The sequence below is a fragment of the Perognathus longimembris genome, chromosome 23, assembly GCF_023159225.1.
Source record: "Perognathus longimembris pacificus isolate PPM17 chromosome 23, ASM2315922v1, whole genome shotgun sequence".
Taxonomy (NCBI): Eukaryota; Metazoa; Chordata; class Mammalia; order Rodentia; family Heteromyidae; genus Perognathus; species Perognathus longimembris.
In genome coordinates, this window is record NC_063183.1 from 23849112 (window position 1) to 23866542 (window position 17431).

General features: G+C 45.9%; 1 protein-coding gene across 2 annotated transcripts in view; it reads right to left on the minus strand.

Annotated features, from left to right (window-relative positions):
- Window positions 1–17431, minus strand: part of Cgnl1 (cingulin like 1) — a 67005-nt gene that overhangs the window by 45887 nt on the left and 3687 nt on the right. For both annotated transcript variants that reach the window (XM_048333180.1, XM_048333181.1), the window contains exons 2-4: window positions 8123–9755; window positions 5712–5806; window positions 3301–3406 (exon numbers count right to left, since the gene is read on the minus strand). In XM_048333180.1, coding sequence (XP_048189137.1) covers window positions 3301–3406; window positions 5712–5806; window positions 8123–9721 — 1800 coding nt within the window. In that variant the 5' untranslated portion in view covers window positions 9722–9755. The remainder of the gene's footprint in view (window positions 1–3300; window positions 3407–5711; window positions 5807–8122; window positions 9756–17431) is intronic.

Sequence of the window (17431 nt, forward strand, 5' to 3'; positions counted from 1 at the left end):
AGAGCTGTGGTTCAACTTGCAAGAGTTCCTGCCTAGCAAATGCAAGGCCCTGAGTTCAAACCCCAGTATACTGCCAAGAAATAATAATGATTAATACATAATGAAGACAGAGCCATTGCAAGAAATTATACCTAAAGCCCATGGCTGTATTTTTAGAATCTTTGTTCCTGAGCTCTCACCACCCAATTGCCAGTGAGATTTTTACCCCTCCCTCTCTGCATAGGCCAGCAGGCAAGTAGTAAACAAACACACGTATAAACAGACTTTCTTTGTTTAGATGTTTTATGTCCACAATAGAGAGGTTAAAGAGAGTCTATGAGAAAACAGATTCCCTGAACATGAATATTTAAATGGCTCTCATTTCTTTTTCTTTCATGCTCTCAAAAAGAGTTGGTGAAACACCTTACAGTGATTAGAAAATGGCAAGAAGTTGAGGGGAAAAGATAAAAGTAGCAGTTAAAGCTACAAGAGGCACATTCTTGGCTCTGTGTCCCCGAATCCAGGTGTGATGTAAACCTGGAACCAGCAGTGACTTCTGGGAAAGGGACTAGAACCAGACAGCAAGCACTTAAGACTTCCAACTTTCCTAGGCACATGAGAGAGATTCAATTCTTAGAAATGTTCATCCAACTCAGTGGGGGCGGGAGGGGGGGCAGGGTTCCAAAAGCAAAACAAGAAAAAAAAAAATCCTACTCGCCTTTGCTATTTTCCGATACCCATAATGGAGAAAAGGCTCGTACACTCTCTCCTAGATAATCAGTGAACAAACACCCAAGAGATAAAACTCCAAAACGCTTGCCAGCAAATAATCAGATTTGGAACAGAAGGCGGAGCCATGAGGGAGGAGAAAAATGTAGGCAATTCGAGTCAGGGCACTGTGATCAGAGCCAGGAAATTCATCTTTTCATCTCTTACTCAGGCAACGGCTTCTTCATTGATCTCCCGCTAACCTCAACTCTCTCCAAAAGCCACATACGGAACTTCCATGAATGTGATAGTCTCATGTCTGTTTGGAAAGCCCATCATAAGCTAGGCACCAGTGGCTCACACCTGTAATCCTAATTACTCAGCGAACTGAGATCTGAGGACTGAGGTTCAAAGCCAGCCCAGGCAGGAAAGTCCATGAGACTCCAATCTCCAGTTAAGCACCAAAAAGCAATAGTGCCCAGGGCCTGAGTTCAAGCCCTAGTACTGGCACCCAAAGCAAATAATAACCATAGTGAGATTCATGGTAACACAAGACACCCTATGAACTCTGTAGAGCCTTGGTATTTCCACATATATAGTTCCACGGGACCCTCACTCCAATTGAGAAGACTTGCGCATGCTCAGAAGGCAGAGCTCAATGCTGTGCTGGGAACCCTAGATTCATTTCTCCATAAAGCCACCCAATTCCCAGTAAAGGCACGCCATCTTTCAGCAAAACCAAACTTTTCACTTTATCGCATCAGTTAAGCACATTCCCATTTACCTTGCTTTTCTGGACACCATATGCTTTTGTAATTATTATTATTTAAATGCTATTGCAAAGGTGATGTACAGAGGGGTTAGTGGCATAAGTCAGGTAATGAGTGCATTTCCTTTTGAACAGGGCATTCCTAGCCCCTCCCTTGCACCATACGCTTTTGTGGTGAGGCAGATTTTGACAAAAATGAAGAGCAAGGGAAGAGCAGATCACACAACATAATAAGATGAGATGTGACCAAGAGTTTCTCCCTGTCAACTGAGCCATAACATGCGTGCATGAGAATTTAATTTTTTTATTTTTAAATTTCCTTTCCATCCCTTTTTTTAATTATTAATTTCATTTATATGCTTGGTAAAAAAAAATCACATGTAAAAATAATCTGCTAATTAGGTGAGCCTATTGTGTGTATATGTATACACACACACACACACACACACACACACACTCTCACAGTAGTTGACACACAAAAGGATCCAAAGCTTGAAAGGAAGTTTCCAAGGGTAAAGAGCCTCTACAGATAAACTTGGTGTTCCGTCCTATCCTCTTCCCCTCCCTGCAGACATCAAAGGGAAGGTGCAGCAGGAAGAACCAAGTCCTAACACAAAACGGTACTGGACCAAGGAACAAGGTTTTTTAGCCTTCCTCTATAAAACACTTCCTTTCAGGGCACACATTGTGCTTGGTCCACCTTAGATCAAATACAAGATGGCTTTTTCTTTTAACCAAAAAAACATCCCTGAAGTCCCAATTCAAGTTTAACACAACTAAACAGGCAGTGTTTTCTTAAAAATAACATTTTTTTTTTCAAATTCATGCCTGCAATTCTAGCTACTCAGGAGACTGAGTGAGACCGGAGGATTGCAGTGCAAAACCAGCCTAGGGAAGAAAAGTCCGTGAAATTCTTATCTCCAATTAACCAGTAAAAAGCTAGAAGTAGAGCTATGGCTCAAGTGGTAAGAGTACCAGCCTTAAGGCAGAATAAATAAATAAGTAAAGCTCACGGACAGCACCCAGGCCCTTAGTTCAAGACTCAGGACCAATACACACACACACACAAACAAAGAATTTGCCAGCATTCCACTCCTACTCCTAACTCTCTAGACTTGAGCACCAGCCAGTGCACTGGTGCTCACTTCCCTTCCCAATCTGCAGACGACAATGCGACAGCACTCCATCTACTGGGTCATTTCATTTTTCTCTTATTTTCCCTAAAACTAAAAACTCTGCCACTTGTTTATGCCATCTTGTTATCTTGCAGGCCTTTAAAAATATGCCCTGTATATTGCCCAAAGGTAATCTTACCTGATGGCTTAAATAACTTTGTGCATGAAGCAGTGTGTGTGTGTGTGTGTGTGTGTGTTGGTATGCCTGTTTTTTTCTTGTTTATTTGGTTTGTGCCAGTACTGGGGCTTAAACTCAGGGCCTGGGCTCTGGCCCTTAACTTTTTTCGCTTATGGCTGCCACTTGAGCCACAGCTCCACGTCCAGCACTTTGATGTTTAATTGGCGATAAGAGTCAGAGTCTCACGGACTTTCCTGCCTGGGTAGGAAGGCTTCAAACCTTGATCCTCCAGCGCCCAGCTATGCCTGTATTTTGACTGTGACAGACAGGTGTGGCCAGGTGTGGAATTCCCACCAACGTGTCCTGCTGACACTTGAAGTTTTGCATCTTGGTGCATTTCAGATTTCAGGAGTAGGGGTGTTCAACCTATACTTAGAACCAGATGCTTGGGTACTGTTAGTGAAACTTCCCATAGCAAGCTGTTGAGTGCCATCCTCATTAAAGTTATTCTGGAAAAAAAAAAAAAAAGCAAATGCAACACTTCAATTTACTTGATTATTTCCTTGTGTGCTCCCTGCTGCGCGAGACTTTAAGGTTTGAATTTTCTCGAAGACCAAGTTGACTTTCCGTTTAGTGGCATCCTCATTGTCCATGCTTCTGAAAAGGAAACAAACGGCAAAGAGAGCAATGAGATACACACCTCCGGGCGCAGACATCTCCCATGGCAGATGTACACCCAGCAAAGCCCTTGAGATAAACCACAAGCGCCATGAATGAAGCCGCAATGGAGGCTGGATGGTGTTTATTTTCTTCAAATAGATTGGTAGATGTTATCCCTCAAGCTGAGATGGGAGTTCTCGTTTCCAAAGACATGAAAGAAACATATTCTAAAGAAGCTTGGCCGGGAGCTAGTAGCTCAAGCCTATAATCCTAGCTACTCAGGACACTGAAATCTGAGGACTGCAGTTCAAAGCCACCCTGGGCAGGAAAGTCCATGGGATTCTTATCTCCAATTAACTATCAGAAAACCAGAAGTGGCACTGAACAAAGTGGCAGAACACTAGCCTTGAGAGGAAAAAGCTTAGTGACAGCATCCAGGTCTTAAGTTCAAACCCCACAAAGGAGAGGGAGGGAGGAAGAAGGAAGAGGGAGGAAGAAGAAGAAGGAGGGAGAAGGAAGACAAGGAAGAAGGAGGAGGAGGAAGAGGAGGAGGAGGAGGAGGAGGAGAAGAAGAAGACCTCTAGCGAAGAGTCAGCCATTAGTTATTTCTCCAAATGACTTATTCAATCAAAAGGATTTTTTTTTCATTTGGAGATACTGGGTTTAACTCAGGTCCTTGCATTTGCTTGGCTTGCCTGCTCAGCTGGTATTCTACCACTTGAATCACGACTCCAGCCTGGCTTTTGCTGTTTGTTTGTTTTCTCCCCAGAGATAAAGTCTTGCAGACTTTCCTGCCTGGGCTGGCTTCAAGTCTCCATCTCAGATCTTAGCCACCAGTGTAGACAGAATTCCAGGCATGAGGCACTAGCACCCTGTAAGAATTCTCTTTTTCTTGATGTATATGTGTGTGCACGCCTGTTTCACACACACATGCACACACCGTACTTTAAAATCTTACCGTCAGAATGCCCCGTAGTGATTTAACTTTAGGCTTATGCTTAATCAATTGTAACAAGTGCCAAGACTGTTCACACAGCAGCCTTTGTCTGGGCTTTCCACACATGACCATCAGATTGTGCTTTATTAACTCCTACAACACCTCCAGCAATTACAAGATTTCAAATAAAATTCCTTCCACAGGCATCTCCCACTACAGTCCGTCTCAGGAATCCCTCAATTAATCAAGTGCAGGCGTGCGCGCACGCGCGCACACACGCACGCACGCGCGCACACACACATACACACACAAGAATTCAAAGAATTTTTTAAAAAAATCAAAAGGTCTCCTACCATAATCTTCTCATGGTAAAACCCTTCACAGAAAAATACTACTAACTAGTGCTTAGCTTCAACAATCCCTGCCATTCTTTCTTTAAGAGCCCTCATGTTAGATCTTGACATGTGTTAGCCATACAATACACAAATACTTGTAAGGGACAATACAAAAATAAAAGAGTTTGATAGCCAGGATTATGAGTCAGCTGGCTGACTTCTTGTCACATCCGCCTGTAAAGCTTTTTTTGTTGTTGTTTTTTGTTTGTTTGTTTGTTTTTTTGTCAGTCCTGGAGCTTAAACTCAGGGCCTGGGCACTGAGCTTTTTTACACAAAGCCAGAGCTCTACCAATTGAGCCACTTCTACTTCTGCCCAGCTTATCGGTGGTTCATTGGAGATAAGAGTTTGATGGACTTTTCTGTCCTGGCTGGCTTTGAACCATGATCCTCAGATCTCCGCCTTGTGAATAGCTAGAATTACAGGTTGAGCCACTGGTGCCTTGATTTTTTTTTTCTACTTCTTAATCTTCTGATGGAACCTGAAACAAACACATCAACTTCTTCCCCTACAACTCCAGCATCTAAGGTACTAGAATTTCGAATATCAAAGAAAGGACCGCAAACTAGACCCCGGGACTCAACAGCCAAAGTAAGTAAAGAATAGATCCTCTCCAAATGGGTCATATGTGGAAGAAGAGAGGGAAGAGAGAAAGAAGAAGAAAAAGAGGAAGAAGAGATGAAGGAGGAGGAGCCAAAGAAGAGGAGGAAGCCAGGTGCTGGTGGCTCACACCTGTCATCCTAGCTACTCATGAGGCTGAGATCTGGGGACCTCTGTTCAATGCCAGCCAAGGCAGGAAAGTCCATGAGACTCTTATCTCCAATGAACCACCAGAAAATCTGAAGTGGGGCTGTGGCTCAAGTGGTAGAGCACTAGCCTTGAGGTGAAGAGCTCAGGGACTGTACCCAGGCCCAGAGTTCAAGCCCCACAACTGGCCAAAAAAGGGGAGACGAAGGGAGGGGAAAGACTCACCCTTCTTTGAGGTAATTGTAGAGTATCTGCTTGGCTGTCTCCTCATTGGTTTGTCGAGTGAGCTCTTGCTGGCCCTTTAGGAGATCTGGGGTCGCCTGGAACAGAATATTGTCTATAATGAGATGCAGGTGAGGCTGCAGGAAGATGGCCGTGCGTTGGAACAAGTGCATCCCACCCCAGGGCTACTTCCCAAACACGACTTCTCCGGGAATCAGTTCCAACACTGGTTATTCGTCCGTGACCCTGGGCAAGTGCCTTAACTTCTCTTCCCCTCCATTTTCTCACCTATAAACCGAAGCTCTCATCACCTACCCTCATGCCGCCGGTGTATTCCTCTAACACAGGACACACGGAGCCTGGCACTTAGCTGACTCTGTCATCCTCTCCATCGTGATGATTATTTTTTATTGACACTACTGAAACACTGAAAGTACCACTTAAAAGATTCCATCACTCTGCCATTAACCTCCCTGAGGATTAGCCTCGAGTTCAGACCAGATATCGACGTGCCTCGTCGCTCAGCCTCATGACTTACAATATTGAGGTGGAAATCCAAACCGAACCACAGGACCTTCTGCGTGGAAAACACTTCTCCATACCTCACAATGGAAAAAGTCCAGGCACTCACGAGGCAGAGGGCAGGAAGGTCACAGGTCAAGGCCAGTTTAGGAAACTTAATTCCCCATACCTCCCGGTTTCATACACTTTCAGAGAAATTGAGGCTCTTCACGTTTCTCTAGTGTCTGTTTGTTACTGGAGAGCCGCAGTGTGATCCAATAGTATGAAAAATAATCTAGAAAACGATGTCACAGGACTGACATGCTGAATTGTAACTCCTTGGTACAACTACTTACATATGATTTTTTTAAATAAATAAATAAGATACCAAGAAGAAGAGGAGGAGGAGGAGAAAACTAGGTAATTGGCAGTAGTACATAATCAAATCCTAAGAAAATCAGAAACACATTTAGCGATAAAGGATTGAGGCTCTGAGCTGCATAAAATGATAGATAACTGCAATCTCAGCCACTTGGCTGACAGAGACAGAAGGATCACAGACCTCAGGCCAGCCCACGGGAAAAAGAGACTTCCATCTCAACAAATAACCTGGGCTGGACACTGGTGGCTCACACCTGGAATCCTAGCTACCCAGGAAGCTGAGAAGTAAGGATCGTAGTTCAAAGCCAGCATGGGCAGAAAAGTCCTCACTCAAAAACCAGAAGTGGCTCTGTGGTTCAAAGTGGTAGAGTGCTAGCCTTGAGCAAAAGAGCTCAGGGACAGTGCCTAGGTCCTGAGTTCAAGTCCAATGACTGACAAATACACACACACACACACAAAAAAAAAAAAAAAAGCTGGGAGTGATGATTCACACTTATAATTCCAGCTATGTGGGAGGCCATAGGTAGGAGGCCAACCCGAAAGCCCCCCCCCACCACCAAAAAATATATATATAAGACCCAACAGGAACCAGTGGCTCACATCTATAATTCTAGCTATTCAAGAGGCTGAGATCTGAGGATCACCACGAAAGTCTTAAGACTCTTAACAGTGATTAAATAACAAAAAGCTGAAGTGGAGTTGTGGCTCAAGTACTAGAACACTAGCCTTGAGTACAAAAGCTCAGGGAAAAGTGCTCCAAAAAAAAGTGGCACCAAAAAAAAAAAAAGAGGGCTGGGGATATAGCCTAGTGGCAAGAGTGCCTGCCTCGGATACACGAGGCCCTACGTTCGATTCCCCAGCACCACATATACAGAAAACGGCCAGAAGTGGCGCTGTGGCTCAAGTGGCAGAGTGCTAGCCTTGAGCGGGAAGAAGCCAGGGACAGTGCCCAGGCCCTGAGTCCAAGGCCCAGGACTGGCCAAAAAAAAAAAAAAAAAAAAGAGCAAAATCCTATCTGAAAATAATAATGCAAGACCTCTAAAGAAAAAAAAAAAAAAGAAGAAGAAGAAGATGGGGCTGTGGTTCTAGCTAACCCCTGAGTTCTAATCCCAGGAGCACCAAACAAAGACTGAGAGTTTTTGCATTACTAGTGAGCCACCTGTCGCTTGGAATGAAAGAATAAAATAAACAACCAAGCCAGGCCCTAGTGGCTCATGCCTATTTGGGAGGCTGAGATCTGAGGGTGGTGGTTCAAAGCCAGCGCAGGCAGGAAAGTCCATTAAGACCCCTATCTCCAATGAAACACACACACACACACACATACGAGTGGAGCTGGGCTTCAAGTTGTAAAGGCCTAGTAGTTTTGAGTAAAAGGAGCTCAGGGACAGCCAGCATCCAGGGCCAGACTACCAGCCCTAGGATGGCAAAAAAAATAAATAAATAAAAATAAAAATAACCCAAACAAAACACCACCACCACCACCCCCACCCCCACCCCCACCCCCACCCCACCCCCAATCACACGGGTGCTACCTGAGCATGCGCACTGGAAGGAAACGACTTGCCAGCAATCCTCTTGGTGGCGGAGGAATCGGGCGAGGTGGCCGCCGCCCCCCGATTCTGCAGCATCAGGGTGGCGGTGGCCGTTTTGACTTCTTCTTCTTTCTTGCTGGGCCCGGGCGGGGAGGAGGAGGAGGAGGAGGAGGAGGAGGACGCACCCCCCGGGGGGGCGGCCACCCACTCCGGGCTCCCTTTGCTTCGGGGCAGCTGGGGGTCCGGGTGGGGAGGCCTGGGGGGCGCGCCCGGCGGGGCGGGCTGCAGCTTTGCGCCCTGGGCCTTGGCGGGGCGCGCGTCTGCGGGGGGCCGGGCCCCGGGGGGCGGCGGCGTCCCCGCCGCGGGCGTCTTCCGGGCCCCGCACAGCTGCGACGGCCGCAGCAGGTGCTCGCTGGACTTGCCCAGGTTCCTGGTGAATTCGCTCAGGTACGCGGCGTCGCCCTGCAGCCCGAAGGGGAAGGCGCTGTCCACGCTGCGGGACCGTCTGCGGTCCTCGGGGGCCAGCCGCCCGCGCTTCCCGGACCGGCCTCTCCGGGACGACGACGTGGGGGGCGGCAGCAGCCCGGACCTCCCGTCGAACTTCTCGATCAACGCGTCCACGCCGGGCAGGGAGCCCGTGTCGATGTCCCGCCCGGTGCCCGGCAGGAACGGGATGTACCTCCGGTTCTCGTGCCGGTTCACGTGGTCCTGGTCGTCGAGGAGGAAGCGGTAGAGCGAGTGGGCCGAGGTGGGGGTGGTGGAGGCCGAGGAGGACCGGCGCGACCCCCGGCCCCCCTCCAGGACGGGCCCCGCCGAGTCCTGTCTCCGGAAGGGCAGGACGTCCGGCCTGGCCCTCCTGATTTCGGGGTGGCCCGGGGGGCTGTGAGGAGCCGCCGGGGGGGCGCAGGCCTCGTCCCCCCCCGCCCCGTCTTTGGAACGGCTCTGCACGTTCACGCACACCGAGGTCTGCTGGTGGGGATCCTCGATGACCACCGAGCTGCAGAGCCGGATGGCGGTGACGCGGGCCTCCTGGTCCAGGTCCTCCCCGGCGGGGGGGCTGGGGTGGGGGGAGCCCGGCCACGACGCCCGCCCGGGGGTCTCCTCCTCCTCCGTCGCCTTCCTCAGCCAGGGGCCGTCGGGGGGGCGCTGGTGCTGGCGAGGGTCGTAGGGCTGCAGCAGCTCCGGGTGCTTCTGGCAGTTGAGCAGGGGGGACGGCTTCCCCGGGCCGGCTTTCCGATCCAGGACCCCGTTCCGGCCCTGGTGGAGGGGGGGCGGCTGGAGGCGGCGTGCGGGGCCCGGCGGGGCGTACGGGGGGTGCTCGGGGATCTGCGGGGGGGCGGCGCCGGGAGCGGGAAAGGGCGCGGCACCGTGGCCCTCGTGGCCGTCGGGGAAGGAGGAGGGGCGCGCCAGGCAGCGCTCCGTGTTGTTGAGGACGATGTACGGGTGGCCGTCGATGCCCTGCACCCTGATGCTGACGCCGTACGAGCCCGCCTTAGACGGCTGCGAGGTCCTCGAGGATTTGGTCTCGTCGCTGGCCAGCCTCAGGTGGACGCCATACTCCTGCTGCACGTGCTGGTACTCGCCGAAGTAGACCTCCATGGCTCACCTGTACCAGCTGCCCGACGGGGAGAGAGAGAGAGACATTGAGTCCGGATGCCAGCTGTTGACACGGAGATTGGGATTGTGCTGGGGGGAGGCCTATCCAAGAAAATCAGGCACTTAAGGGGTGGCGCTGTGACTGAATCAAGAGGCCCCCTAGCCTTGAGCAAAAGAGTTTCAAGGGCAGCACCCGGGGCCAGGAGTTCAAACCCCATGACCAACCAAAAAATAAAATGCAATTAAAAACAACAACAACAGATAAACAAACAGCTGGGCACCATGCCTAGCTAACTAGGGGGACTGAGATGTGAGGATCAGGGTTCAAAGCCAGCCGGGGCAGGAAAGTCTGTGAGACTCTTGGCGCCAATGAATCACCAGAAAACCAGAAGTGGAGATGTGGCTCAACGTGGTAGGGCACTAGCCTTGAGAAAATGAGCTGAGGGGCAGTGCTCAGGACCCTGAGGAAGGAAGGAAGAAAGAAGGAAAGAAAGAAGGAAAGAAAGAAAGAAAGAGAGAGAGAGAGAGAGAGAGAAAGAAAGAAAGAAAGAAAGAAAGAAAGAAAGGAAGGAAGGAAGGAAGGAAGGAAAAGAAGAGAGAGAGAACCACTCACTTTACACAGCAAGCACTCCAAAACCCAAGGCTGAATGGCTGCCTTCCTCTGACCCTAACCCTGACCTTGACCCTGACCCATCCAAGCACACCCTGCTGGACGCCCTTGAGCTTGACTGCCCCAAACAGAAGCCTGGCCTGAAGGCAGTCACTAGTGTAAAGATCAGATGCCTTGGCATGCACAGCTGGGCTCTTCTGTTTCTAGTTCAATGCTAGTTTGCTTTCCTTGCTTAATGCTATTTATTTTTAACCAATAGGATGGTCTGCATACCAGCATTGGAGAACAAGGTACTTTTCCACACAGATAGTTAAAGCACTCACAGGTTTAGTGTTGTTGTTTTTTCCTCTCTCTCTTTCCTACAGCTTTTTTTTTTTTTAACACACAAACTTGCTCGGAAGTCTTTAGCACTATTTGAATGCAAGGTTTCAAATAGTTTTACTTCTTAGGAATTAATTGTGCGTAAAGGTTACAAGGAGAGTAAATTATTTAAATTGTTTCATTTTTTTCTTACCAAAAAAGCAGTAAAGTCGTATATTCATATGAAAAATGATTTAAAAAAAAAAAAGGATGAGCTGGGTCCTGGTGGCTCACACACCTGTAATCCTTGCTACTCAGGAGGCTGAGATCTGAAGATCATGGTTTGAAGACAGCCTGGGCTTTAGAAAAGTCCATGAGACTCATCTGTAATTGACCAACAAAACACCATAAAGTGGAGCTGAGGCTCAAGTAGCAGAGTACCAAGCCAGAGTGAAAAAGCTAAGCAAGAGTGCCCAGGCTCTGAGTTCAGGTCCCAGTTGCTCATAGCAATACACACACACACACACACACACACACACACACACACACACACACACCATAAAGACTCAGGATTCTGATCATTTTGTGACAAGTCCCGTTGGCAACTAGAATTGCCTTGAACTTTCCTGTGCGTAGCTAGTGCGTAGATGCTTAGCATCTTAAGGATACACAAGATGGCCACTCAGCTGCTCATTAAGACACATCCCACAGAAACTCATGTGTAGCATTCTGAGAAAACAGAGCAGCAGGGGCTGAGAGGTAGCTCAGTGGCAAAGTGCTTGCCTTGCAAGTGCAACGTACTGGGTTCGATCCCCAGTACCAAAAACAGACAAGACAAGAAAACAGAGCAGCAAAGGAAACTCCACCCCCCTCCACACAGGACAGTTGTCTCTTAAAAGATTTTATTCTATTCTGGAGTCAATCTGATACTGTATTTTCCAAAAAAAAAAAAAAAGGAAATCATGTATTCAATCCATGATTCCAAATTTACATACATAAAGCTTTTCAAAACTGTATGTGGTTTTCCTCACTCCTATCTCCACATCTAACTGTATTTGTATTTCTATTAATAGATTGCACTAGAACATACGTGAATATTTTCTATTTCTCTAAAGAACTAGTTTTCTGCCTTGCACTTAACTCAGCTTGCTTCATCAGCTGGTGCTCTACCACTTGAGCCACACCTCCAGTCAAACTTTATGTTGATAGTTTCAGAGATGGACTTTTCTGCCCTAATGGCTTCAAACTGTGATTCAAGATCTCAGACTCCTGAGTAGCTAAGATTACAGGCCTGAGATGCCAGGTCCTGGCTAAGAATGAGTTCTTATACTGATCATTTATCTTTTTCAGTTCTCTTATTTAGTTCCAATTTGATGTTTACTGGAGCAGTTCTTGCCACCTTACCCACAAACATCTTATCAATAAGAGTCACAGTGGCACCAAACTATAGATAAACAGATAGATCATAGGCATATTCATATATGTGTGCATACCTTTTCCGTTTATACAAAAAAAAGTGTTTAGGTTAATCAGACTAAATGCAGTGAGAATAAATAAAACAATTATAGCATGCTATGATAAAAGTTCCATGAATGTGGTCCCTGAAAATACCTTACTGAACTCTTACTTTTCACTTAAAGGAAGATTCTTTTGGCATATCCAAATCAAGCCGGGCACTGGTGGCTCACGCCTGTAATCCTAACAACTCACAGGAGGCTGAGATCTGAGAATCCTGGTTGAAAGCCAACCCAGGAAGAGTCCATGAGACTCTTATCCACAATTAGCCAGCAAAAAGCCAGATGCAGAGCTGTGGCTCAAAAGGCAGAGCACTAGCCTTGAGTTTAAAAAGTTCAGGGACAGCACCCAGGCCCTGAGTTCAAGCCATAGGATTGGCATGCGTGCGTGCACACACACACACACACACACACACACACACACATCACTACTCGTGTACTTAGCATAATGATTAAATAAGATACCTGAACACCAGCTCTGCCAGCTTGCCAGCTTAGACAGCTGCTAAGTGACTGGGTGGAGCCTACAGCGTGGGGTCACTGGACAAAAGAATGAGTGATTTGCATCCTGGGTTGAATGGTGTGAGATTTCGTCATGCTACTCAGAGCAGCACTCAAAACTTACGCATTATTTATTTCTGGGATTTTCCAGAGGATATTTCAGACCGCGGTTGACCACTAGTACCTGAAACCCAGGTAAAGAAAGGCTATTCCATTTCCTTCTGCTTTTACTTTGTTGTTCTGAAGTCAAGAACTTAGAACTTCATGGATATTTCATGAATGTACTTTGGTTCTTTAATGACTCAGCTTATGATAGGTAATTGTCACACAGGAATTATGTTAACTCCTAACAAAGACAGCCTATGTGCTAGCCTAAAACTGAAGTTAGGCCAGGCACCGGTGGCTCACGTCTATAATCCTAGCTAATCAGGAGGCTGAGATCTGAGGGTCAAAGCAGGCGGGAAAGTCCATGAGACTCTTATCCATTAACCATGTGAAGTGGTGCTGTGATTCAAAGTGGGAGAGTGCTAGCCTTGAGCAAAAGAGCTCAGGGACCACACCCAGGCCCTGAGTTCAAGCCCTATGACCAACCAAAAATAAATAAATAAATAATAAAATACAACTGAAGTTAGGATTTTTCTACCCTCAACAGAGGCAACAAGTCCAGAGCTAAAACAGACCCCAGAATACTTATTAAGAACACCTCTTATCACTCTACTCCACTGTCCCAAGCATACATTAGACACCTTATGATTACAAAGCTGTCTGATCCAGCATCACACATGCTAAAGGACTCATCCAGACACGTCTAGACACATCTAGACCCACCGTGAACTAATCTCTTAATCCTTTACATCTTGTTGCTGAGGGCTTGATCACAGGGCCACCCCCAGTGACAATTGAGGTTGGGAAATCAGTAGTTTTAGCTGGCCATCGACACACTCAACAAAAAATCAGTGCTTTGTTAGTGAAAAAAGAAACAAGAATCACCTTGGGAAGACAGCACAGTAATGTTTCTGGGACTGGTATCTACATAATTCCCACTTGTGGTTTGGAGTTCTTTTCTAGATCTAAAGAAACATTTTCAGAATTTCATTTTCCCCTCACAGCTAGTATTTGTTCTGCTGTTGAGGCTGGAAGGCCTTTATTTCTAAATGCTATTAATCTGCACTCATATTGTGGCTTAAAAAAAATTTTAATGGGGCTGGGAATATGGCCTAGTGGCAAGAGCGCTTGCCTCCTACATATGAAGCTCTCGGTTCGATTCCCCAGCACCACATATATGGAAAACGGCCAGAAGTGGCGCTGTGGCTCAGGTGGCAGAGTGCTAGCCTTGAGCGGGAAGAAGCCAGGGACGGTGCTCAGGCCCTGAGTCCAAGGCCCAGGACTGACCAAAAAAAAAATTTTTTTTAATGGCCTGAAAGCTACCCTTTTGAATTGATTGAGGGTTTCTTGGTGGACAAATACATGGATAATTTGTACAGATGTGTGTGCTACTAGTAGGGCTTGCACTTAGGACTTAGATATTATCCCTGAGCTTTTATGCTCAAGGCACTGTACCACTTGAGCTACAGCTCCACATCTGGCTTTTTGGTGGTTTATTGGAGATAAAAGTATCACAAGCTTTCCTGCCAGGCTGGCTTGGAACCATGATCCTCAGATCTCAGCCTCCTGAGTAGCTAGGATTTACAGGCGTGAGCCACCAGCACCCTGCTAGAGGAATAAGTTTTTGTCAATGTTTTATTAGGATCCCAGTGTAGACCTCCACTTTCAAGTATGGTATCCAAAATACATCCATTAATGTAACCCAAATTACAGCTTAGCTCAGCTATAATGCATGCTTGTTTATTTTTCTCTCTGCTTGGCCTTTGCAATCTTGGGAATGTGGCCTACCACCAATATATCCCGGCCCAATAATTATACTTGTGAATGAAAACCCTATGAAATTATCATGCCCTTCCATTTTTTTAAGGTGGGATAACTCAGAGTCATATATTCATCTGAGATATTTATCATGACTGCACCAATTCCAGCTTCATTTGTAATCAAAACAAAATAAGGTATCATGAAAATGTACTGTCTAACTTTGCTTCCTCAATGCAGAACACACGCTCCAGCAGGAAAACAAATGCAGTTTTTTTTAGGTGTTTCTTCTAGTACTTAACTCCATGTTGCTAAATACTATTCCTGGCTACAAGTGTTATTAGCCGGTTTTACATATGCTAGATAGTACAGCGTCCAAATGAATTTCTCATTCCGCAAGTTTCTCAAGCCCATCATCTGTTTTGCTTTACTTTTGGAGACATGTTGGCAACACTTTGCCAAATTATTCCAATAGTTTTTCCTTTTCCTCGAATTATGTCTCTTTTCTACAAGTACTATTCTGATTTTTAGATATAAAATAACTTCTCAGGAGGGAGAAAGATGAAAGGGGTGACATCCATCAAGATTTGTTATACTTATAAACTGACTTGTTGAATGGAAGTCCTCTGTACAATGACCTAAAAAGAATAAAAATATAATTAAAAATAATAAATATAAGCCAGACGCCAGTGGCTCATTGGTAATCCCACCTACTCAGGAGACTGAGATCTGAGGATTGCTACTCAAAGTCTGTGAGACTCTTACCTCCAATTAACCATGAGAAAACCAGAAGTGGAGCTGTGGCACTAGTGGTAGAATGTTAGCCTTGAACAAAAGAGCTCAGAGGCAGCACCCAGGCCCTGAGTTCAAGCCCCAACAGCAACAATAAGAAATTCAGGTTTACCAAGCTTGATAAGTTTACTGCTAGGATAAAATTCAGGCTGGAAGTATACTTAGCATGTACAAGGCCCTGAGTTCAATCTCCAGTACTACAACTATTATATATACTATATAATATTATAAACTATAACATATAATACGTGTATATGATTATTTCCTGGAGACAGTTTTGTGAAATATATAATCTTATGGAACATAACATATATCATATATACATTGTATGATATATGATATAATATGTAGTATATACTATATATAATAATTATATGTGTGATTACATAGAGAGGAAATATATTTTATGGAAAGTTGAGTGTTTTATTATACATATAAGATAATTCTTTATATTGATTCTACTATGTTATATACAATTATGTATTGTACATTAATGTATATTGATTTTATATATTAATGTATAATTTCTGTGCATTATATTCTAGTCGGTTATATGTTATATATAATTATGTATTATACATTATGTAACAGTGTATATTCATCTAATATTTATTAATATAGGATCCCTATATATATTCTATTTTTTAAAAAATTATTTGTCAGTCCTGGGGTTTGGACTCAGGGCCTGAGCACTGTCCTTGGCTTCTTTGTGCTCAAGGCTAGCACTCTACCACTTGAGTCACAGCACCACTTCTGGAGTTTTCTGTTTATGTGGTGCTGAGGAATCGAACCTAGGGCTTCATGCATGCTAGGCAAGCACTCTACCACTAAGCTGCATTCCCAGCCCCAGAAAAAAAAACAATTTAAGACCTTCTATACAATCAAACTTATCCTCTGGGATTCTGAGTGTGCTATTTGCCAATCATTTTAACTCACCACAAAAATCTCTTTGTACACTTCACCTAACATTTATTAATAAAAAATCTCGTCTGGGGGTTTTACAGTTCTTTTCAATTGCTGTGGCTACTACAGAGGGCACTCACTATATTTCAATATTTTGAGTTAAGGCCACTCAGGTTTACTACCATCTTGGCTCCATGCTGGTAAATTACTCTACATAGTTGACTTCTATAAAATGTCCACAATTTACATTTCCTTAACAACAAACCTCAATCCAATATGTTTACAGAAAGCAACACAGCGTCATTTCTCAGCTGGGCACTGGGGTCTTAAGCAAAGGCAGCTTTCCTTCACAATCACAGTGTAAACACTGGATTCATTAATGAATCCAAGGACAGCTGTTCTCCACTTCCAGGCACTGAGCCATGCAGACGATCCTCACACACACACACACACACACACACACACACACACGTACAGACACAAGCACGCACACGCACCCACACAGATGCGCACTTGCTCTATCAGGGACTGAGCCCAACCAAGGACTTACATAATTTGGCAGTCAATGCTGAGCATTTGCCAGGATGTCACATTGTGGCGCTTGGCAAACGAAAGTGGTGTTTCGGAGTGGAAGTGATGTGTTAAGAAAAGACTGTTAAATGGTGATAATTGCTTTAGTTAGGGAGATCAAGGAGGAACAAAGAGCTTGGCTCCAGGAAGAGCTCTGAGCCTCTGCCAGATGGAAAGCCTTCTCTCTGGGCTACCACACGAGATGGGAAAGGATGGCAACTAGTCACGTAAGGCTACCACCAACACTCCCATTTCTCCACTCTACTGATTCTGGACTTGAGCTTGGTACCTGATGCTTTCACTCACTGGCTAGTGTTCTACCAACTGACCCACGCCTCCAACCCCAACCTCTCCACTCTTGAGGCCCATTGGCACCTCCAAAAGTTAGATACACCTTTGCCAGCCATATCACAGATCCTCCGACTCCTAAGGAAATGGACATGCAGTCAGGCAATCTGAACCCACCCAGCATGGCTTGTCCTTCCGTCCCCAGGACAACCATGCCGAGGTACCCAGCATGGCACCTGCCATGGGAGAAGACTGCATAAGTTCACTCCGAGTGGATAATTCTATTGAACACAAAGGTGGGAAGTTAGTGAGCCTCATTAACTAAGAAATAAGAAATGAGACCGCGTGCTGGCGGCTTGTGACTATCATCCT